The 24,444-nt window shown below is 34.4% G+C and overlaps 1 protein-coding gene across 1 annotated transcript in view; it reads left to right on the top strand.

Moving 5' to 3' along the window:
* DCDC1 (doublecortin domain containing 1) overlaps positions 1-24,444 on the top strand; it is a 440,548-nt gene that overhangs the window by 21,888 nt on the left and 394,216 nt on the right. The window contains exons 3-5 of the mRNA XM_055142558.1: positions 15,007-15,276; positions 16,355-16,511; positions 16,937-17,099. Coding sequence (XP_054998533.1) covers positions 15,007-15,276; positions 16,355-16,511; positions 16,937-17,099 — 590 coding nt within the window. The remainder of the gene's footprint in view (positions 1-15,006; positions 15,277-16,354; positions 16,512-16,936; positions 17,100-24,444) is intronic.

Genomic DNA, 24,444 nt, shown 5'->3' with positions numbered 1-24,444 from the left:
AACATGAAAGGATCAAATTCATAAAAGCTAATGGTAATCTAAAATGCATTGATATTAATATGATTATCAGAGAGCAGCAATTTTCTCTATGTGTAAAGACATCTCCTCCTTGATTGAGGTTATAACTTCATTTGTCTCATTCTTGTTTTCATTGCCCCCTTTCTTCCACCATCTTTTATGAGAAATTATTATTAAAATATCAATTTATTGTTCCTTTACTTAGCATAGAAATTGTGCTTTTCTAATTAACACCACATAGCCTTTACAAAGTATGCCCACATATATTAATGCCACTCATTGCACCAGGCTGTGACCAATAACTTTTATCCATGTGTTGCCTGATACATAATCATGTACTCTTTATTATCTGTACATTTTCATTCCTGTTTTTATACTTGTGCTCACTCAGTGCTTTCCCTCCACTGTAATTTTATGCTTTTTGGAACAGAGTAAAAACTGTTGTGCCAGAATCCTCTCTAAAGTACAAACCAGAAAAGAAATCACTTGTCACTAACAGTGTAATAAATTCAATATATTGTGCCCAGAAAAGGTCTGGTCCTTCCATTTTAGAACTCACCACTTATAGGTTACATAACTAGCAAATTCTAGCCTTGTTAGTATGATTTCTTTCAGGAAAGTAGCATAAAAGGACATTTTTCCTGCTAGCTATTATCGGATGTATTTCCAGGTGACCTGGAAGAGGGCATCAGCCCTGGCAACATGGATGGCAAAATCCATTATTAACTGGCAGCAGGCATCTAGGGGAATCTGCCATAGCCAAAAAAGCTATTGCAGAATGCTCAGTGAAAGATTCCCAAATGATGATTGCATTTTAAAATTAATAGAATGTTGTAATAAATCAGTACATAATTCTGTCCTACATAGAAACATTTGTTTTAGTATTTGATGATGATTATTGCTAGGATATAGTTTTATTATTTTAATAATTGAAATTACAATCTTTTTTTAGTCTTAGATGCTATGTTACCATCTCTTTTAGTATCCTGAGGAGACAATTCACGTTTAGTAAGTTAAATGAAAACTTTACTCAGTTTTAAAAGTATACAAGCAACAATCTTCTTTATTATGCATTATCTACCTTGCTTTTCTTTCATGGCCAATGTGTGTTTACAAGCATATCAATGGAACCCAAATTTATTCACTCACCTTTTTAGTTATCTTCAGCATTTTTATTTGGAATAATTCTTAGTCCCTTTTGAAATACAAACACTGAAGTAGAACATGTTATTATTGCCTATTTTAGCCACTGTGTAAGTTTACTCACTCTATCATCCAAAGATGAGCTCAGTAAACCCCCATCATGGAATGGGAGTTAGAAGAAAGAGAGGAGGAGATAGCAGTAGTGAATGAAGCAAGTAGTGAATGAAACACTTTCACTCTTATTTCTTCTGCTACCCAGCAAATCACAATTTCTCTAGTATTTTTTCTAAACATTTTCTTTGACTTAGAAAATTCTACTAATATGAATATTAACATGTTATTTTCTCAAAATATTCAACTACATTTCTGGTTGTTTTTGAAAATTTCAATTTCTTCTAGAAAGCTAGATATAACTGTACACCTGCACAATTTTCGACATAAGATGTGGCTTATGTTCATTCCTTTGTACTTTTGCATAAAGTATTCATTTTTTTGGATAGAATGATTTATGCCTTAAGTCCTATAGTCAGATAGTCCTTTACAAATCTTAGAAATTGCTCTTCTTGTTTAGGATTTCATTCTATAAAGGAAAACCAGTCCAATTTAACAAGCATTGAATATCTTCTCATTCAATGCTAAGGTGTGTGTGTTTTGCATAGAAATTCTATTATTCATATTATGTATTATAAAATTACTTAAAATGACTTTGCAGAGAATCAACATGTAGTTCAAGTGTAAAGCACCTAACTCTCATGTGGCCTTAGTCTACTGAACACTGCTAGGAGTGTCCCCCCAAAATACACAACAAAAAAATTTGTTCCATTTGGAATACCCTTATCTACATTTTCAAATTAGAGTTATATTTTCTGCTGGCATTATAAATAAACTTTGGAGGATTTTTTTTTCTTTTTTGTGTCACACCCAGTGATGCAAAAGGGTTACTTACTCCTGGCTCTGAACTCAGGAATTACCCCTGTCGGTGCTCAGGAGACCATATGGAGTGCTGGGAATCGAACCTGGGTCAGCTGCGTGCAAGGCAAACGCTCTACCTGCTGTGCTATTGCTTCTGCCTCTGGAGGAATTGTTTACTTTTATTGTTATCATTCATATTCCCTTTCTATAATATTTAGATTACATTTACCAAAGAAACCAATGTTTGTAGAGTTATTTATGTCTTTAAAGATTATTCTTTTCATCATGAGACAAACTACAAAGAAGTTTAGTGAAATATTTATTTTGTGTTGTTTGTAGATTTTATACAATTTATATTTACAATATATATGATTATTTTCATTATATATTATATATTATTTTCAAAGTAATGGTTATGTTCCATTATTTTAGGTGATAATTTGTTATTTATTGTACTTGGGATACTTATGTTCTTTTTAAAATTTTTATCAAGACACCATGATTTTCAAACTTGTTCATAATGGACTTGTTTCAGGAATACAGTGTTCCAACATCAATTCCACCACCAATGTTTCCTTCCCTCCACCATTGTCCCTGGCTCCTTCTCACCTCTTACATCCCCCCTCCCTGGGAAAGCATATAATATATTTAATTTACTTGCTTCAAGAAAACTTAAAGAAATTGAAAGTACAATTATCAGAAAATAAATCAATAATAGTCAGTTTTGATGGTTGATTGCTATATAGTTTTAACCTTTCTTCATTTAGTAGAGTACAGCAGTATATATCATATATGGCATCATACTCAATGCCACATGTTGGGAAGTTTCTCCTACCCTTTAAGGGAGATCCTTTAATAGTACTTAATCTAGTTTCAAGGCTATTAATTCCCTAAGATGTTGTCTGTCCATGAAGTTCTGTATAGTTGCATTCAAATCTGAATAATAATTTAGCTGGATAGACTATTATTAATGAGGTGTTATTTTGTTGCGTCTTTGTACTATATCCTTTCATATTATTCTGGCATGTAGAGTCTCATTTGATAGATCTTCTATATATACTATGGAATCTTCTTTAAATATAAGTTGTTTTAATGATCTTGCTCCTTTCAATATTCTGTCTATATCTTTGGATTTTGCATTTTGAGTATGATGTGTCTTGGAGTTTCCCTAGTTGGTTCTATTTTCACTGGGACCCTTTGGGCCTCTTGAAGCCCAGTGCCTGTAATATTCAACTCTGGAAGATGTTTATTGGTGATTTTTTAAACTATTATTTATTTTTAAAATTTACCTTTCTGTTCCTTTGGGACTTCAGTGATTCTTATATTGTTCCTCCCGAACTCATCCTATAGTCCTCTGGTATGGTGTTCATTTCTTGAAGACTATTTTCTACCTTATGCTGTTTTCTAGCAGTTTTCTCATCTTGGGGTTCCTTGATCTTGTACTAAGCAACTTTTATTCTGATATTCAGAGCTTCTATTGAGATTTTTATATCACCTACCATGCTCTCTATTTCTGTCATTTCTGATTGTAGTAGGTTTTTTTTTTACATTTTTTTATACTTTCTTGTGCTTTGCTGACTATCTGTGCTATTATTTCTTTGAACTCATTGATCTCCATAGTGTCATTAAAAGTGTTGTCTGAGGATATTGAGCAGGACAATATTTTTACATCTGCAGTGATACTGTTTTCACTTACTGAACTTGGTTGGCTTCTATGTGTTTTCTAGTGTTCTTGCAGTGTTGAAGGTGAGTCTTTATTGTTAAACACTCTGGAAGATTCTGTGGGATTAGGCTGAAGGTTGCTCTCTTCCTTCTCTGTCTGTCTTAACAGAATGATTGGAAGCATAATAGTAAGTAGTGTGTAATTTATTGAATAGATATGTCACTTCAGGAGCTGTGGTTTGGGCCCTTACTATGGTGCAGGTCAGGTATGGAGAATGCTGGTACCTATCCGGTAGAGAAGAGGGTACTAAAACTACCTTCTTTATTTGTATTTTTCCATTTAGAGTGTTTAATTAGCATTAAATGCTAATAGGATAAAGTTAACTTTTGACATATAAAAAGTTTCAAAAAACCTATAACCTCAGTAAGGTTAAAATACCATATGAATATAAAACTAGAAATATGTAACTTGCAAATATATAGTATAAATAAGTTTGGAAAAAAATTTGGCTACATTTAACAAAGCGACTACTAAATAATAAGGGGATAAAGAATGATTGTTATATTTGATTTACTTCATTTTATATTGTAACTACTTGCTATCCATAAAAATGCTATGACTTCTAGATAATAAGAAGACATTTGATAGACAAGACTGGAATGAAACAACAGCCAGTACAAATCTTTGGTAACTGTTATCCTGTTGTTGATCACAAGAGCAACAACAAACTATGTGATATTAGTCCTTCATGTTTGTCATTGATCCATGATCTGTCAAAGTAACCATACTTCCTACTTAGGGATACAATTCTTAGCCACATGAAGATTTCTGCCATAGAAATCTCACCAAGGATGTTTTTTGCTTCAAAAAGGAGTGAAATATATGCAATGGATAAATCCAAGGATGGCTCAGTGATAAAAACTGCCTGCTTTGCAAGCATGAAACCAAAAGTTCTATTTCCAGTGCTGCACACATGCACCAAGCATAGTGCCACTAGTCCTCCTGTTTGAGACCACCAATGCTAGTTCACCATTTCTGAATTCAGTGCAGTCAGATGTATAAGCACCACCACAGAATGTGTGTGTCTTCCCTAACCCATGAACAGGGTGGCTCAGTACCCAAACACTGCAACCAAGTGTGTGAATGACCCCGCTTACTAGTCATCAGGACAGCAGCAAGCATGAGAAGAGAAGGGATTAAAAAACAACTCCATGTCATTTTATACTTATGTTGAGTCTTCTGGAGTCTTCTGAAAGGTTTATGATTAAAATGTTTTTTTATAAAATACTTTCTTTTGTTGTTTCTAGGCAATGTAAGCACAGTTTAGATAAACACTTGTTAAGTAGTTATGAAAGATATATAGTCATAGGTGTAGATAAATTGATTAAATACTTATGGGAAGAAGACAAACAGGTCAGAAGTAGAGGTCAGTGGGCTAGAGCATATGCTTTGCATTTAGGTGGCCTAGGTTCAATCCATGACTTTATATATGGTCCACAGAGCTCTTCCGGGTGATTCCCAAGTAACAAAGCAAAGGTATCCCTTGCACAATGCCAAGCGTAACTCCATAACCAAAAAATAAAAAGATAGGCAGACAGGTAAGAACTATGGAAGTCAATGTGGTGTAATTACAGTTAAAAGACTACAAGGGTGATAAGCAATGGAAGTTAATAGATGTCTTTGTATGTGATATATACAAGTATGACTTTATTAGTGTTCTCCAAATTGCTGTGAGAAGCCACTGAGATTCACTAATGCTACTAAATCAGAGAAAATGAGAAGAAAATTGCTCCTGTCTAAACTAAACTCATACCCTTAAATCTTATCGTGTTCTGTTTATCTGATTTTTTTTCTATACTCCCTGAGCCTGTTTTCTTATATTCTTAGACCTCACATATTTACTTCATTATTGCCTTGTGAAGCAAAAAAAATTTATGAAGTATAGTGAATGAAAGCATCAAAAAGAAAATTTTGACTAAATAATAGCCCAGATTGTAAAGGAATTCTAAATTCCATATATATGTATATAAAAGTTCTCTCATTGTTAATATTCTAATTGTAATAGAAAGCCAAATATATATTAGGTATAGTTCAGTTCAAAAATGGGATAAATACTTAGGTAATCTCTTAATGAACCTTCCTTATACATAATTTGTTATTGATTATATTTTGTTTGTTATATGTACAAACATTCAGATGATTTAGTCATGTTTACCTTATCTTCTGTTATATAATAAAATTCTAAAATATCTACATATTTTATTTGTATGCAGGAATTGCTACATTTGTTTCTTACTTTTATGAACTTATTTCTATATAATCTATTCAAATCAAAGAATTAATTTTATAATGACTGGCAGTAAACTAGAGGCACTCAGAATACGTACGTAAATCCAAGTGGATGCCTCTCCTCCCACTTCTAAAATATTCTTCGGAGGAAGTAACTTACTCTAACAACCCACTTTCAAAGCACTTTTCAAGATTCCTTCTTTGAGGGCCAGAGAGACAGTACAGAGGCTTAGGAGCTTGCCATAGTCTCAATAGAACTCAGTTAAATCCCCCAACACCATAACTGTTCCCCAAGTACTGCCAAGAGTGATCTCTGAACACAGAACCAGGAATAAGCCCTCAACATCTCTGGGTATGGCACCACCCCAGCCGCTAAAATAATAAAATTAAAAATTAAAATCCTTCTTTGGATTTTCTGCCAGAAATTTCTTTTTCTTTTTAGGTAACACCTGGTGATGCACAGGGGTTACTCATGGCCATGTGCTCAGAAATTACCCTGGCTGTGCTCGGGAGACCATATGGAATGCTGGGAGTCGAACCCGAGTGGCCATGTACAAACGCTCTACCCGCTGTGCTATTGCTCCAGCTCTCTGTCAGAATTTTTGACATCCTTTTAAATATAGTCAGTCTCAAATAATACTGAGGTTTATCTTAAGTAATTGAATTTTATAAAAAATAAAATGTCTGCATCTATTTATAGAACTTTCATACTGGCATTTATTTGCTCATACTAATTGTTTTCATCCAGAACAACCCTACCAGGGAGTCCAAATCAATATTGAAAAACATTGACAAGAAACTACTAGGCCAAATATCCAAACTATTCTGACAGTTTTGAATAATAACTTAAGACACTGTTGCAGACTCTGGACTGACAATCATAATATTCCATTCTTTTTCAAAAATTTTCTAAATTAAAGAACCCCGATTTAAAAGTTATTTACAGTTGAGTTTTAGGATTATAATATTTTAACACCAGTCCCATCACCAGTGTTCCCATACTCCGTGCCCGCACCCCATTAGCTCCCACCTCCGGCTGCCATCTTGACAGGAACATTAGAGTTAGGTGGTTTCAGCTTAGATCTCATGTTTTCAGTGTTGTTGAGTCTGTGCTTTGGTAAATAACTATACCACTTTCCCACATCACAAGTAAAACCAAGGCCCCAGCCCAAATTCCCCATTAATTCCTTTTCTCTTCTTTGTCCTCCCTTCCTTTGATTTCTTTCCCGTCTGTCCTTACACTAGATTCTAGACTAAAGGGTGATCTAGGCACCCCCCCCCCCATTAACTACATTACATTTCCTCATCCAGCTATTCTGTATACCACAGATGTGTGAGATTGTCGTGTAGATCGTCGCTTTATTCTTCTGGATTAGTTCATTCAATATGATGTCTTGAAGTTCCAATGAGGCTGCAACAAATTGCATAATTTCATCATTCCTTGCAGCTGCATACTATTTCATTTTCTATTTATACCACATCTTCATAATGCACTCATCTGTCATAGGAAGCCTATGTTGATTTCCATATGTTAGCTATGGTGCTAAGAGCAACAATGAATAATGGTGTACAGAGGTCCTTTTTTAATAAGTCCTGGGTGTAGGTACCCCAGGGTAGAATTGCTGGGTCATATGACAGCTCAATTCAAGGTTAATGGGGACTCTCCATATTGTTTTCCACTGGGATTGAACCAGGCAGCATTCCTACTAGCAGTAGATGAGAGTTCCTTCTCATTCTTGCCAGCACAGATGTTCCTACTATTTTTGATTTGGACCATTGTCATTGGTGTCATTTTGATATGGATTTCCCAAATGATAAATGATGCTGAGCAGTTTTTCCTCTATCTATTGGCCATCTGCCTTTCTTCCTCCGAAAAGGCAATTCATTTATAATATTCCATTCTTTTGTTTTTCTATGATCAGAAGTAAATGATTATTAATGCTAAAATAATCTGAATAACTGAACATTTGAGTAGCTAGAGTTAAATAATGTTAGTGATTTAAATTATGTGTTGTGTCCAAATAATATTTTTTTTTTAAAAAAGTTGGGTAACAATCAGCTGTACTTAGGACTCTCATGGTTATGTGCTCAGGGATCACTCCTGGGTGGGCTCAGAGTACTATATAATGCTGGGGATAAGACCTGTTTCAGCCATATATAAGGCAAATGTTCTACTGTTATACTGTCCACTCTGTCCTTAATCACTGTTCTTTTCAAAAATTCAGTATGTACTTATCTTTCTGAACTTAAAAGCCTTAAATACTAGGGTTTTTTTTAAAAAAACTTTTATGTGGTATACAAGAGCCCATATTAATATATTTTCTCTGTTATTTTCCTACTATTTTATCCAAAGACTTTGGGGCCACTAACAGGTACTTTCCCATGCACAGACTTCGCAGTGGCTAATGAGGTTGTCTTTGTAATTGTTCTACTTTATTAGAAGTAGCAATGCAGTAAGCTTTTAGGAAGTTGTGTTCTACAGGAATGAATTTTTTAGCTTTCTGTGCATATTGGTGATACATCCTATCATCTGAAACTCAAGAATAACAATTCTAAGGTCTTTAGTTTCTGTAGTACTGTAGCACTGCAGCACTACAGCACTCTCATCCCGTTGTTCATCAAGTTGCTCGAGCCGGCACCAGTAATGTCTCCATCATGAGACTTGTTGTTACTGTTTTTAGCATATTGAATATGCCATAGGTAGCTTGCCAGGCTCTGCCATGCGGGTAGCTTGCAAGGCTCTCTGAGAGGGATGGAGGAATCGAACTCGTGTCGGCCGCTTGCAAGGCAAATGCTTTACCCACTGTGCTAGCAGTTTATCTTTTCTACTTTGTGTTCATCTTCTCAGAAACTCAAGAACTAGGTCATACACCAATTCTTACAAGAGTGTTAGAATTCCAAAAAAACATTAATTTAAAAGGATAAATGCATAGTATGTTCACTGAAGTACTCAGTACAATAGTCAAGATATGGTAACTGTCCAAATGTGGATGATTGGATCAAGAAGTTATGGTATATATATTGAATATATATATATATACATATTCAATGAGTACTATGCTGCTGTAAGAAAGGATAAAAGCATGCAACTTGATACTATTTGGATAGAACTACAGTGTCATATTGAATTAAGACAGAAAAACTGGGACATATACAGAACAATCGTTTTCATATGCACAATACAAAGATACACAGTAAGGGAGCACAAAATGTCCAAAAGCAACCAAACTTGAGAGTTGGTTCATAGAACTAAGCTTGGGGCAGGAGGATGGGGTGGATGAGTGCAATGTTGTGGAGGGTAGCAGATACTCTGGTGATGATATATGCATCAAACAATCACTAACTGTATTGCAAACTCACAGTACCCCTACAAGAATGGGGATGGAAGTAACTCATGTTAGAAACTGCGAACAGAAGGCTAGTATATTCAGCATAGTTATAGTCCTAAACTTACTCGAGCCTTTTGGTAGGGTAAAGTTAGCATAGGATGATGGATTTTATTGGAGAGTCTCCAAATATGTTACAAATACTATCCCATGAGACAAAAAACAGTAGCTAATCCAACTACATAGAACCAGGCTGAGAAAGGCAAAATACATTTAATATAATAATATATTTCAATATGGTTATAAAAACCATAAATCAATCCTAAAATATTATAAAGTAGACTTAGGTGAAAGGTTAAGCACTAAAGTTTAATACGATTGAAACTTTGAAATATGGAAAAACTAATGGCCTTTTATTTTGTGGTTGTTTTGGATATATACTATTATCCTATAGGATATTCTAAAATATTTGACAAAATGTGTTCATTAAAAAAATAGGAATCCCACTTTGCAGTTATGAATTTGACAATTCAGACATGAATTTTCTTTATGAATTTGATAATTTTCTCTCCAAGAAACTTTTCACAGGAACTGGGAACAGTTTTATGAATCTATAAATCCTTTTGGGGGTATGGTGCTGCCATCAGGTCAACCTGTACCTGTGGGGTGAGTGCATCAGCAAACTGATGGTGCCTTCAGACTTCCAGATACCCCCAAATTGCTACTGTGTCTTTGGCCAGACCCCAATTCTTGGGGCCAACGTTACCAAGAAATTTAACAGCCAAATATTAGGCATGTGGGAGCCACACCCACAAACCACCTCCAGCTCAGCTATATAAGCTTATTTATTTGCCTTATTTCAGAGACCCGTAAATCTCAAAAGAGATCAAAAGACACAGTTAGGGCTGGTAGAGCAGAGGTAAGCAAGGACCCGTGACTGAGATCTCCAAGTCCACTTGGATCAGGACTGGGCCTCCTGCCCCCAGGTCCCTAGTTTTCCAGTAGCTTTGCAGTCACACCCACAAACTGACCCCAGAACCATGTAATTTCATCAATGGCCAAGACCCAGAGACTATAAACTAAAACTCCCAGAAGAGAACAACACATAATTTCTTGGACATTATATTCTATCCATAACAAGCAATATAAGACAAATTGTTTAGCATTGCCTTTTTGGCAGATTTGAGTGGTGGTGGGACTATTATCAAAATATCGAATGTAACCAAAGTAGAGAGAGAGTATGGGGGAAATTGCCACACAGGCAGGGGAAGGGTTGAATGGGGTGGGGGTGGGGCAAATACTGGGTACTTTTGGTGGTGTAAAATGTGCACTGGTGAAGGGATGGGTGTTTGATGATTGTATGACTGATTCTCAAACATGAAAGCTTTGTAACTCAAGGTGAATCAATAAAAAGGGGGGGAATAATAATAAAATAATAAAATTAAATTAACATTCTGAATTTAAAAAAGTAATGTAGCATTTATGCCTAGTTCAATCAGCTTAATCAATGGCAGAATAAATAGCAGTACTCATATATATATATATATATATATATATATATATATGTCCTTTTGCCTGGCTGTTTACTGCCATTTCCCTTCAGGTTCAAAAGTGTGGTGTTCATTTGTCAGATACCTCCATTGCTGTTGCTGCAGAGGCACTGCCACTATGACCTGATGTTCCCACATGAAACCACTCCCAAATGCTACGCAAATCTGACTTATGCAGGTGGTGTAAAGGGAGGTCCTTCCTTTGAGAATTCTAAGTCTAATGATACATTCAAGACACTGCCACAGCTTTGGTGGCCTCAGAAGGGCTCCAACTGTAGGACAAGGCCACTCCTTTCTCCAGTACTATCTTTGGTTAGTCCTAGGCCAACTTGTTATGACAGTAAAACAAAAATGATAAAATGCAATCACTTGGATCCCATTGTCTCGAACCACTCCCCACCAGTGACTCTTCTTTTTATTTTTTTAATTGAATCACAGTGGGATACACAATTACAAAGTTGTTCATGATTGAGTTTCAGTCATATAATGTTTCAACAGCTGTCCCTTCACAAGTGTACATTTCCCACCACCAATGTCCCCAGTTTTCCTCCGACCTAGCCCCCCATCCCTGCTTGCCTCTATGGCAGGCATTTTCTTCTCTCTCACTCACTCCCTTACTCTCTTTCATCCAGTGTCTTTTGTTCCATTGGCCACTGTGTCATCTCACACCATACACATCCATTTGCCTTGTGACTCTTTTTTTATTTACTGCCCTACCCTCCACAAAAATGGCCAATGTTTATGGTATTTATCAAGTATATTCAAAACTTAGGGGGAAAATAATAGTCTATATACATTGTTTTTCTTTGTATTTGGGCTGGAGCGACAGCACAGCGGGTAGGGCATTTGCTTTGCATGCCGCTGACCCGGGTTTGATTCCTCTGTCCCTCTCAGAGAGGCCGGCAAGCTACCAAGAGTATCCTGCCCACACAGCAGAGCCTGGCAAGCTCTCCATGGCATATTTGATATGCCAAAAATAGTAACAAGTCCCACAATGGAGACATTACTGGTGCCCACTTGAGCAAGTCGATGAACAATGGGAGGACAATGTTACATGACAGTGCCCTACCCACTGTTCTACTGCTCCAGTCCCCACATTTTATTTGTTGTTGTTGTTGTTGTTGTTGTTGTTGTTTGTTTTGTTTTAATTCTTTTATTAATTCACCATGTGGAAAGTTACAAAGCGTTCAGGTTAAAGTCTCAGTTATACAATGCTCAAACACCCATCCCTTCACCAGTGCACATATTCCACCACCAAGAATCACAATATACCTCCCCCCTTCCCCCCACCTCCCCAGCCTCCCACCCCGCATGTGTAACTGGTAAATTTCACTTTACTTTCACTTTACTTTGATTACATTCAATATTTAAACGAAAAAAATTCACTATTATTGATTTGGAGTTTCTCCCCCCCTAAAGTCGATCTGCTGAAAAGAAAGCATTTGGTAATTTGTTTTCCATTGCTGAGAATGAAGAGATATGAAGTCAGAAGGCCGCACTAGCAGCAGCATAGTTTTGGATTTCTGTATTTTAGTATCTAGTAATTAAGTCCAGAGAAATGTCTGCCAGGAATCGCAACATTGTAAGCTTGTACCTCTCAGCTACTTTATATTCCACATATGAGTGCGATCTTTCTATGTCTGTCTCTTTCTTTCGGACTCATTTCACTCAGCATGATACTTTCCATTAGACCTCCATCTATCACCATGTACAAAAATCAGATCAAAATGGATTAAAGACCTCAACATCAGACCAGAATCCCTAAGGTACATTGAAGATAAGGTCGGCAAAACCCTCCACGACATTGAAGCCAAAGGTATCTTCAAAGCTGACACGCCACTGGCCAAGCAGTTGAAAACAAAGATAAATAAATGGGACTATCTCAAACTAAGAAGCTTCTGCAACTCAAAAGAAACAGTGACCAAAATACAAAGACAATCTACAGAATGGGAAAGGATATTTATGCAGTACCCATCCGATAAAGGGTTGATAACAAGGGTATACAATGCACTGGTTGAACTCCACAAGAAGAAAACTGCCAACCCAATCAAAAAATGGGGTGATGAAATGAACAGAAACTTTTCCAAAGAAGAAATCCGAATGGCTGAGAGGCACATGAGAAAATGTTCAACATCACTAATTATCAGGGAGATGCAGATCAAAACAACAATGAGATATCATCTCACACCACAGAGACTGGCCCACATCCCAAAAAACAAAAGCAACCGGTGTTGGCGTGGATGTGGGGAGAAAGGGACTCTCCTTCACTGCTGGTGGGAATGCCGACTGGTTCAGCCCTTTTGGAAAACAATATGGACGATTCTCAAAAAGTTAGAAATTGAGCTCCCATTTGACCCAGCAATACCACTCCTGGGAATATATCCCGGAGAGGCAAAAAGGTATAGTAGAGGTGACATCTGCATTTCCATGTTCATTGCCGCTCTGTCTACAATAGTCACAATATGGAAAAAACCAGAGTGCCCAAAAACAGATGATTGGCTAAAGAAACTCTGGTATATTTACACAATGGAATACTACGTAGCTGTCAGAAAACATGAAGTCATGAAATTTGCCTTGTGACTCTTGACCTCATTCTTTCAGAGGAAATACTCAACCATTTGCACACTTGTGAGCATAAAAAAAGCTAGCCAGAAAAGATCACTGCAATTATAATGACATATGTGGCTACAAAACATTTAGAGGAGGGACTGTTTAGTGCTAATATTCATACATTAAACTTACATTATTTTATAATTGTGTAAGGAATTAAATTCTACTACAAGGACTGTGGAGATAGCTCATAGGAGTTAAGTGCATACTAAGTCTCTGGGTTTGATTCCTAGGACCACATGTTTCCCTGAGCACTCGAAAGAGAAGCTCCTGAGCAACACAGGGTGTGATCCCCCTCAAAGAAAAATAAGTTATGTATGACACTATTTATTAACTAGAAAATTTTAAAGACACAGACTTGATGAATACAAAAATAGTTCCTAGGACTGGATGTAGATTAAATAGCATGCTTCACAATTATGAAGCTCTAGGAATACTACTATTCTAGGAGTTACTAGTACCAGTATTACTCTAGGAATACTAGTTTAAATACTAGTAGTACTGGAATACTACTATTCCAGTTTAAATAGTTGACCAACTGTTCCATTTTGAATCTTTAGAAGTTCTTAGAATGTATGGCTTTCAGTGCCACGACTGGGGTGATCCACAACAAGCCAGAATGAGTGAGTCATTATGATTCTGTGCCTGCTGTGAAGCCTTTATTAAATTTATTATGTGGATATTCAATTAATTTTGGTATACAGTTAGTATAGACTCATGTTTCTCAGAATATATTATTTAACATGTATTTTCTTTTGGAGCATAGTTTCAGGTTTCTTGAGGTTGAGCCTTGAATCAAAATAATTTTATTTTCTTATACTTGGGAGAGTGCTAGTGTTTCAAAAAAAACAGATTTAAGAATTAAAGATTTATTTTTCAAAATTGTTCCAAGAATAATGTTTTATTATAAACTATTATTATTAGCATTTATGGATAGCAAATAATATTGACAAAACCTCAAACTAAGCTTTTTTTAAAATCTAGTTTAATTAAATAAAAGAAATTAAGACTTGTTTTAAAGTCCATGTTCTCCCTTGAACACATATTTCACTTGTGTATCTCTAAATCTCTTGGCTTGTTTTTTCTTTTAAGCTGTGTTCTCTCTTGAGCACATATTCTTTTCCCACCTTTCCCCACTTCATTCAAGAAAACTCTTGCTTCACAAAGGAGAAAACAAATAATGAAAGAAATTAAGTTTAATGATTATGAGTGTGGGTTTTGTTTTAAGACTGGCTTGCATTAGTTTCCCACCATGTTAGTTCACTGACTGTGTAAGCATGGGCAGCATCCTGGTTCGTCTATCTGAGCCTTAATTCCTTAAATCTTTAAAACAGGAATAAAAATATTGCCCACTTCCCTGGAATTCCTTAAGGACCAAAAAGATCAATGATTGCGACTTATTTTGTCTAGCATATAACACTCAACTAGTTATCATGTTGTTAACATACAGTTATAAAGCAATTAACTGTATTCTTCCATGTATTGATTCTTTCAGGGAGTTTGTATCATCCCAGGCAAAAGTGGTTATTAAAACTACTGAAGATTACTTGCAACCTCAGTTTGGCCCCAACGGACGTTTGCATTCAGCGGCAGTATCAGAAGGGTCGGGACTTCAAGATTACTCCACACATCAAACAGTATCAGATCATAGTCGTGATGAAATATCAGACCTAGATAGCTACAAATCAAACAGTAAAAACAATTCTTGTTTTATATCAGCATCCAAGAGAAACAGACCTGTCAGTGCTCCAGAGGGTCAACAGAGGTAATCAAAGCTGTTCTCTGTTGTTTTTAACTGACTGTTGAAGCTCTGTCCTTTCAGCAGAATTGACAATGATTCAAGTGACTATTTCAGACGTGAAATGTAGCACATCTCTAGGTTTTAGTTTAGTTTTTGTTTTGTTTTCTTTGAAAGCACTAACTTAGAATGTTACTAATTATACTTATGGAAACAGGAGGTGCACCTCAACCAGGATAATATGTAACTCTGGAAAAACTCCTGAAGCAGGATCAGACTAGGACCATAAAATATCTTTGCTTTTTAGATATTTAAAAGTTAATAATTCATGCTTTTTAAATTGAACAATTTTTTAAAACATTAAATTAAAAGGAACACATTATAGAACCTTTTTGTGTATATGTTTTTATATCGAAGTTGTGATCATAAACTATTAATCTTATGGATGAATAGTAGAAAATATTGGTAAAAATAATCAAGAAATAGATGCTTACATTAGATTTATGTAACAGTTGTTGATTTTAGTTTACCTAAAACTTAAAAAAAAATATTTTCTTTGCTTTTGTGGTATTAAGAATTAATAGGATTAGAGAGCTCCGAAGTAAAAAGTTTAACATGTTAGTCTTTACTAAGTATTTTGGCAGAGAAATAATAAGGATTGAAATTGATTTTTACTAAAAATCCATTTAGAAATATTGATATTTTTTAAATGAAAGCAATAGTAATTAACTTTATAAAAGAACTTTAGTTACAATCTACTTAATTTTCAAATATTACTTAAAAATCAAAGCCTTTGATAAACTTCCAAGCTTCAAGGAAAATCTTAGCTACTTACATTTCAAAATGTTAAAACCATGTTTCTACTTTTTACTTTCAGAACCTAATATGCATATATAAATTCTTTTTAAATGGCTTGGTATTTTGAATTCTAAAAATAATTTATTCAAATATATGTGTTAGTTTAAATATTTAAGTAAACATTTACGATCATTCTATAAAACATTTTTGAGGAAAATAAATAGCTATTATTTAAGCTTGTACTATAATAAAATCTAAGATATGAGTTGTTTAACTGTTTTTAATAACCTATGACTTTTTTTTGTAGAGTTACACCGTTCTCTTCTTTAAAGTTTCATTCAGCACAAAATCGTCATAGATTGTTGCAAAGACTCAAACATCAACCAAAAGTGATTAAAGTAACAGCTTATAAAAATGGATCTAGAACAGTCTTTGCCAGAGTTACTGTACCAACCATCACCCTGGTAACTGTGTTTAGAGGTTTTTCATTTTTTTACCTTTAAAATTAATGTGAAATATTTGTTTTAAATAATCTGATTCTGTAACTTGCTTATATGCATAGATCTCATAGACATTTTGTAATTTTTCTTTTTGTGATCAATGCCTTAGTGTTATGAAACAGAAAAAATGCTTTATATATTGCAGTTTAAGAGACTACTTAGCAACTAAAATTAGGTATTTGATAAGTAATCTTGGGGTAGTGATTTTTCTGTTATTTGTGTGTTTTCAACTAGTAGCAAACTGCAAGTCAAGTTACTTGACTTATTTGTCTGAATTACTGGCAAGTGATTCAGAGAGCTACTGTTTTGATTATTAGCATTTTGTTTCATGGAAATGTGTTACTTTCATTGTGCTAAATCACTGTCTTTTACCTCTTGCTTTCTTCTAGCTGCTGCAGGAATGCACAGAAAAACTGAATCTGAACATGGCTGCACGAAGAGTATTCTTGGCAGATGGCACTGAAGCCCTCGAACCTGAAGATATACCCCATGAAGCCGACATTTATGTTTCAACAGGAGAGCCCTTTTTAAACCCATTCAAAAAAATGAAAGGTAAAAAAGGGGGGGGCTACTCTACCCACACACACACAGTAAATTGCTTAAGGGGTGCAATTAAAAAATGATTTTCATCCTGCCTTTTTTGCATGGTTTAACAAAACTAATGTTTACGCATTTACAGCTCAGTAAGAGGATAATGTGCTTAATGAAAGAAAAATCCACTGACAGCCACGTTTATTGCCCTTCATTAGCATTGGTGCTTAATTTAATATAGATCTGAACAGACATTAGGGAGCCTGCAGGAGGTTAAATGGTGAAAATATAATAAATTAAATCAGAGATTATTGAATTTACTATTTAGTTTCTGTGACACCCAACAGACATAATTCATTAGATTTATTCTCTCAGAAAATAGTTCCAAGTTTTAAGTATCATTTATTCATTTATACTCTGGGCCTTTTAAAAAAAGATAGCATTTACATAATCATAAAATATTTCCAATAATTAATATATAGTTCTTTATGTGTGTATTATTTTTTCAATAAATTATTTTCATAAAGGTAAATACTCAAGTGTGACTTTTAAAAAAATTTGCCTTGAAATTTACATATGTAAACCTAGACATAGTTTAGGTTTACATATAGGAAGGTCTTTTTCAGAGGTTCTTTGACATTTTAGAAGTGTGGAAATTTTCTAAAAATAACAGTTTTTTTTCCAGTGGGAAATACATTTTAATAGAAAAATGAAAGTGTCATTATCTAAGAATCTTCTTCCAAGCATGTCATATTCAGAGGCTGTTATCCAGAACTGTACATGGTAATCACATTTAAATGACATAATAGCTTTGCCATAAAAATTCAATATATCTAACTGCTCTGTTCCCCCCTATTTTTTTATACTTTAGTAGAAGTATCATTTTTTTACAACTGCTATTATGCTGGTGAATCAAAGGCAAGTCTAGGCAGTGATTTCATTAAGTGAAAAAAAATGTAATCTTGGGTTCATTATAGATGAGGTGATAAAAATTCTTTCATTATTGTTATTACATAAAATATGCTATGATTTCTCTTTTTTTGATAGTACTTGATTACCCGGGAATAAGTAACTTAATGAATTTAATAGTAAGTTTTGACAGTTTGGTTTTTGCAAAGAAACTTGTTGCTATAGTACTCAGTAAAAATTGTTTATGCTGAAATATAATCCCATATATTTTTCAAATTTTGTTTAATCTTAAAATATGACTGCATTTGTTTTGCATTCAATTTATCATCTGTTTGTATAAAAGCACAAGTATTTATGGGTAAATATTTCTGTGACGGTTTATGTATAGATATTTAATGAGTGCCTCATTAAGATTCTTGCTTATTTTTATTAATTAGAAATATATTCCTTTCATATGATAATGGTATTATAAAAAGACTAAAAAAGGTGTTTTTATTATTAATATTCTTAAAATATCTCCTGTACATACATGCTTAAAATAACAATATTCTACATTTGACTAAGCTTGGTGGATGGGGTTTTGTAATATAGAAACTAGTTTCTTCCTAGTTTGGATTTCTCTTTTATCATTTTAAAGCCAAGACTAAAACAAAAAAACTTCTCTGCTTTGTCTTCACATCTTTGGCTGTGTTTCACTGTGACATGCACTGCTGTTCTTTTAGCACCAAAATGTTGGCACACACTCCTGAAAATTTCACACCATCTCTTGCTGGATCAGCAAGCTTAACCCACCAAAATCTGGTGTTGTGCAATGGTTTTTGACTGATAATCAATCTTTATGCTGCTCGACAGTTGTTGCTGGGACACGGAGTAGAGCAGGTGGCAGATGTGCCTTGTCTTTTGAGAAAAGAAATTGTAGGTGAGCTTGGACACAGACTAGCATATCACATGTCCATTAAAAAGACTTAGGATAGCTATATGGGGAAAAAGCAACTAAGTTAAGCTAAAGATGAATATTTGGTTTCAGAAATTTAAGTCTATAAAAGTATATAAGTATTTAGAGAAAAATCTGTATATCTGTATACGTATGTAGGTATGTTTGTATGTAGGTATGGTAACCTTTGATTGGATTTAAATAATAGATGAGATGGTCATGGGTTCTATTTATTAGCCACATATTTACAAACTAGATTAAAATGATCTTTATTGAAATGTATTGATAGCCAAAATTAATATTTTCCCAACATCTTTCCTGTGTACCAATAAAATAAAATATGTACAAATAGTTCTGGAGGTATTGGATAAACTCAGAATAAGGCATTCTTAAAAGTTGGAAAAAGAAGTAGAGAAAAAGTGCTGCTGAGAGAATTCATCATTATTGTGTCTAAATAAACATATATATTTAATATATGAACAATAGGCATTATAAGCTGTAATTTGTCATTAATTTAATTTTTTTAGTTCATTCAGCAAACACTCATTGAGAGCCTAGTTCATGGTAGGTGGTAGACCAGATCAGAAACAGATGAAAAATGGAGCTCATTGTGTTATTTCTTTTCTATCATTTTTATTTGATTTGAAATTTAATACAATTCAATCTAAATCTGAATCAGTAAACACTTTTAAATTATATACTATATGTCTAGACATGTGATAGAAGTAGAAGTCCATGTTAAAGGAGCTTAGACTAAGTAATTTACACATCCTTAAAACTAAGAACATTATTCAACAATATAATAAGTGGGTCTTTCGAAGGAAAAGTTAACTTATTTCTGGCACTAAAAGGCCAAATGCACCTACATATACTTTGACTTTTGTATTTCTATACTTCATTCTTACTCTTTGGAAAGAAAGAAAATTGCTTAACAACTATTTCTAGGTTTATTGAGGTAGAAAAAGACCTGCAGAACATCGCTAATTTTTAAACTACTTCACCACCCCTTTTGAGCATCACTGTTGACAACTAGTGGCACTGGTTTAATAGAAAGCCAGAGGAGCTATTCATCACATACCTCGGAACACAAAGCTTTCATATAAAGGTCAAGCCAAGGTCAAGACTGACATGAAGCATTCTCTGTTGAAATGCAATATTAGAATAATTATTACATTTTGAAGTTGAATGATTAAATAAAAGATAAATTGTGCCTGGGGCAAATAGAAATATTTTTTATAAAGACTGTTGAAGAAGATATTTTATATCTTAAGTCTGGCTTCTGGCATTCTGATATTTATTGATGATTCTGGTAGAATTGTAAAGGAATGGTTAATGACTTACTTGAACAGGCATTTAAAAATTTTTAGATTTATGAACTTAGGCTTTAGATTTTATTCATAGTTTCCTGAATATTCTACTTAATGCTGTCTTTGTGAAAATTCTTGCATTTATAAGAATTCAGCTCCTTTATAGCTTCTAGGTGCTATAGGCAAGGCAAACATAGCACAACAAATGATTCATTTCCTGTAGTTGCTTAAATGTCTTGAAGATAAAAGGGAGTAAACTAATTTAGACCAAATATGTTTGCAAGTTTAAGAGTATGGAGTTCTTGTTGTTTTGTAAAATGTGGTTTAATGCTTCTATCTATCCTTATATTCTTTTTTCTTATCTGGTATCAGAGTTATCATTTACAATGATTCATTTCTGTCCAGAGTTTTGTTACCCAGAATTGAAACTAAATGTTATAAATAAGACTTTATATCTTTTTTATGCTGTATTGCAAAGATTTAGTCACAGAAAAAAAAAACTCCATGAAAAGAGTTCTTGATACTACGCCTAAGATCTAAATTTAAACCTAGAGATTTTCTAACTGCCATGTGATCTACAAAATGAAATAATTTGCTGTGACAGCTTGTGATTGACAAGAATATGTGTGAGCACATTAAAATAGGCCATCTTTTCATGTAGAAGTAAATGTCAGTGAAATGATGGATTCTCATCATTTTAATTATTGATGATTTGGAAATATTTCAATTCCACGACACACAAGACACATTCTAAATCACAGCATAACACTTTTTCCTCATATATGCTCCAATAATGAAATGTTCTGTCATATTTTGTTTTTCAAAAAATGCATTAGTTTAATGAACCTGGATTCATGCATTATATTCTCTTCCATTACGTTTCCTGAATTGGTTTGTAGATAGTTGTGTTGAAAGCACAAGTTTCATTAAGTCACCCACTACCCGTTACACAGCACACCTTGCTATATTCCTGCAGCTGGATCTCAAGACAACTCTGCAGCGCTACTGCCTGCATCAGTGGCTGCGTTAGTCCTGCTAGAGCTGAAACTGGCCTTAATGATGCTTAAATATAGGGGGATGACTGCAAAAATTAGGCAGCAAAGAAGGATTTAAAGTGTTCTTACCTGAATTTCCAATTATGAAATTCCTTTCATACTGCATATGCATTTTGTGAGGTTATTTTTAAGTCCATGTCATTTCTCAGTAAAAATGTTAAGGAGCTAGAAAATATTTTATAGAAAAAATGTCACATAAAGCCACTGTTCTCTGAGACAACACAATTATTTCTATTTCTACACATCAGAATAAATGTATGGTCATGTATTTCATTACAAAAGTTTCAGACCTGTAAATAGACTGTAGAATGCTCATACTGTATGCATATATAAGGATATGAAAATTATAATTAGAGGTAAAGGAGTAGTCAAAAAATGTCTTTAGCTCATCAGAAAATCTGGAGTATGCATATGGCAGGAACTCCTCTACTATCAAAATAAGCAATGATTGAGAAATTTTAACTTCTTGACATACTCACGAAGTGTTTAATTGTATACACACACATGCTGCCTTTATATGCCTGAAAAATTGTAACTGCCTTTATGATTTAAATTAAATCTGCATATCATGCATTCAACTCCATGCTTTAAGTGAAGTATTTATTTCTCACAGCCTCTGAATTTGTGCTGTAAATCTGTAATCTCATGCAATCCAAAAATCCAAATTTAACAGTAACGGCAAGTCTCACAATGGAGATGTTACTGGTGCCCGCTCGAGCAAATCAATGAGCAACGGGATCATGGTGATACAGTGTTTTGTAACTCATTTTTATAACAGAGTTTTATTTAGTACAATGTTATTTTGTTGAAATAATTGATTTCTTTGACTATGGGTTTCTTTGATAGACCTTACTGACTTTATTTAAAATATGACACATGTGCCATTAGATCCATATTAGTACACCTAATGTGTGTACCTAATATGGTGTGTACCACTTGATGTATACCATATTAGCTTTTTAAAAAAAATCCAAATGTTCTTCAAAATCACATCTGACCTCAAAGATTTAAAAAATTATCATAATTTAGGTAACATGTTTGTCATAGTGTACATATTTGTGGTTTTGATGTATAGTGTCTACACATCACTCCCAGCAGAGTGCCCAAGACCCCCCACCAATTCTTTTATATTATTTCGTTTCACTTTGTAAATATACCCCCCTTTCATCAAACCCCACTCCTACTCTGTATTATTAGTTATATAATACAGGGTCAAGTGTTCATTATCATTTGATCTTATCTTTTCTCCTGTTTTGTTTCTCAATATATATGAGTGAAATAATCAGGTTGTTCTCTCTCTGACTTTTTCAGTTAAACTTGATACCCTCCAGTTCTATCCAAGTTACAAATGGACTTTATGTTCATCTTCCTTATGCTGTATAGTATTTCATGGTGAATATATACCTTTACTTGAGGGTAGTGGATTACTCAGCAGTACTCAGGGCTTATTCCTGGCTCTTGCTCAGGAATCACTCCTGGCAGGGTTTAGGGGGCCATATGTAGTGCTGGGGATTATGCCTCGGCCAGCTGTGTGTAAAGCAAGTACCTTACTCACTGTACTATCTTTTTGGCTTCACCATAGTTTCTTTATCCATTCTTACATCATCAGACATCTGGGTTGTTTTAACATCCTACATATCTTATTGCATACTGCAGTGAACATAGGTGTGCGTGTATCTTTTCAAATCAATATTTTTTCATGTGGAGGATAGATGTCATGATAAAGAATGTCTGGATCACATGAGAGTTCTATTCTTACATTTTTTGCAAATCTTCATGTTGTTTTTTAATAAAAGCTAAATCAAGCAAAATTCTCACCAGCAGTGAATGAGGGTTCTCTTTTCCACTACATCTCATCAATGCCATTTGTTTCCAGTCTTTGATATATGTAATTTTCACTAATGTGCGATGATATCTCATTTTTATGGTTTGATTCCTCTATCCCTCTCAGAGAGCCCGGCATGCTACAGAGAGTATCTCGCACAGCAGAGATACACGGCAGAACCTGGCAAGCTACCCATGGTGTATTCAATATGGCAAAAAAACCAGTGACAACAATTCTCACAATGGAGATGTTACTGGTGCCCGCTAGAGCAAACCAATGAACATCAGGATGACAGTGCTACAGTGCTAACTCATAATGTTGACTCAAAACGTTTGTTTGTGTAGTACTTATCACCTTGACGTTTTTGTTTTACGGTTAAGAGTAGGCAAAGAGCTGAAAGAGCATGTGGTAAAAGGGGGAAAAATGATGTTTTCTAGTCTTAGGAAGCAGAGAAATGGGGTTAAAGAGAAATCATTCCTTCATTCATATAGGTTTACAGAGTTTCTTCAATGAGCGAAGAATTGCTCTAATTCTTGAGCATACAGTATGAATAAGACAGAGGTCTCAGAAAACTTGGGTTCCAGTATGGGCGAGACAACAGATAATAAAAGTATAAAAATTTAAATGAGGCATTAGATATTGGAATATAAGTGTTGTTATGTCCATTAACAAGGTGTAAAGAATAAATCATGTGGAAACTAAAGGAAAGAATTTAAGAATGAAACAGAAATATTCCTTCCTGCTTGATAACAAACTTAACAAGTAAGCTTGTTACTTAACCTAAGAATTCATGTATTATATAGTTAACTCTTTCAGAGAATTTTGCCTTTAAAGCTAATTGTGTATGAAGCTTTCAGAGACCTGTAGCAGAGAACAAAAAAATGCAGTAATAATGAAAGTAAAAGACCTAAAGTGAGATTACCTTGCTAGATTCTAGTCCCTTTTATACAGTCACTCTTAGATGATTTTAGGCATATTAGTCTATTTTCAGTGTACTTAATTGGAACTAGAGGTAACAAATAGTACCTGAAAGGATTGTTGGATACTAAATTGTTTTTCTTAGGTTACATGGGGGTCAGAGAGATACTACAGGGTTTAAGGCTCTTGACTTGCACATGACTGACCCAGGTTTGACTTCCCAGTACAACATATGATCTCCTGAACACCTCCTGGTATGGCTCCCAAACTATAATAACAATAATTATAAGAAAATATTATTTAAAAATTCTTATATAAATTGGATAATATTGGTGAATAACAATTTAGACTTCTAACTTAGAACCAGAGGCTGTTAATCAGAATCTTTTGTCTACTTCTTTTTCAGAATATCTGACAG

This window comes from Sorex araneus, chromosome 6, assembly GCF_027595985.1.
Source record: "Sorex araneus isolate mSorAra2 chromosome 6, mSorAra2.pri, whole genome shotgun sequence".
In the NCBI taxonomy this organism is placed as follows: domain Eukaryota; kingdom Metazoa; phylum Chordata; class Mammalia; order Eulipotyphla; family Soricidae; genus Sorex; species Sorex araneus.
This window is presented reverse-complemented; position numbering and strand designations above follow the sequence as displayed.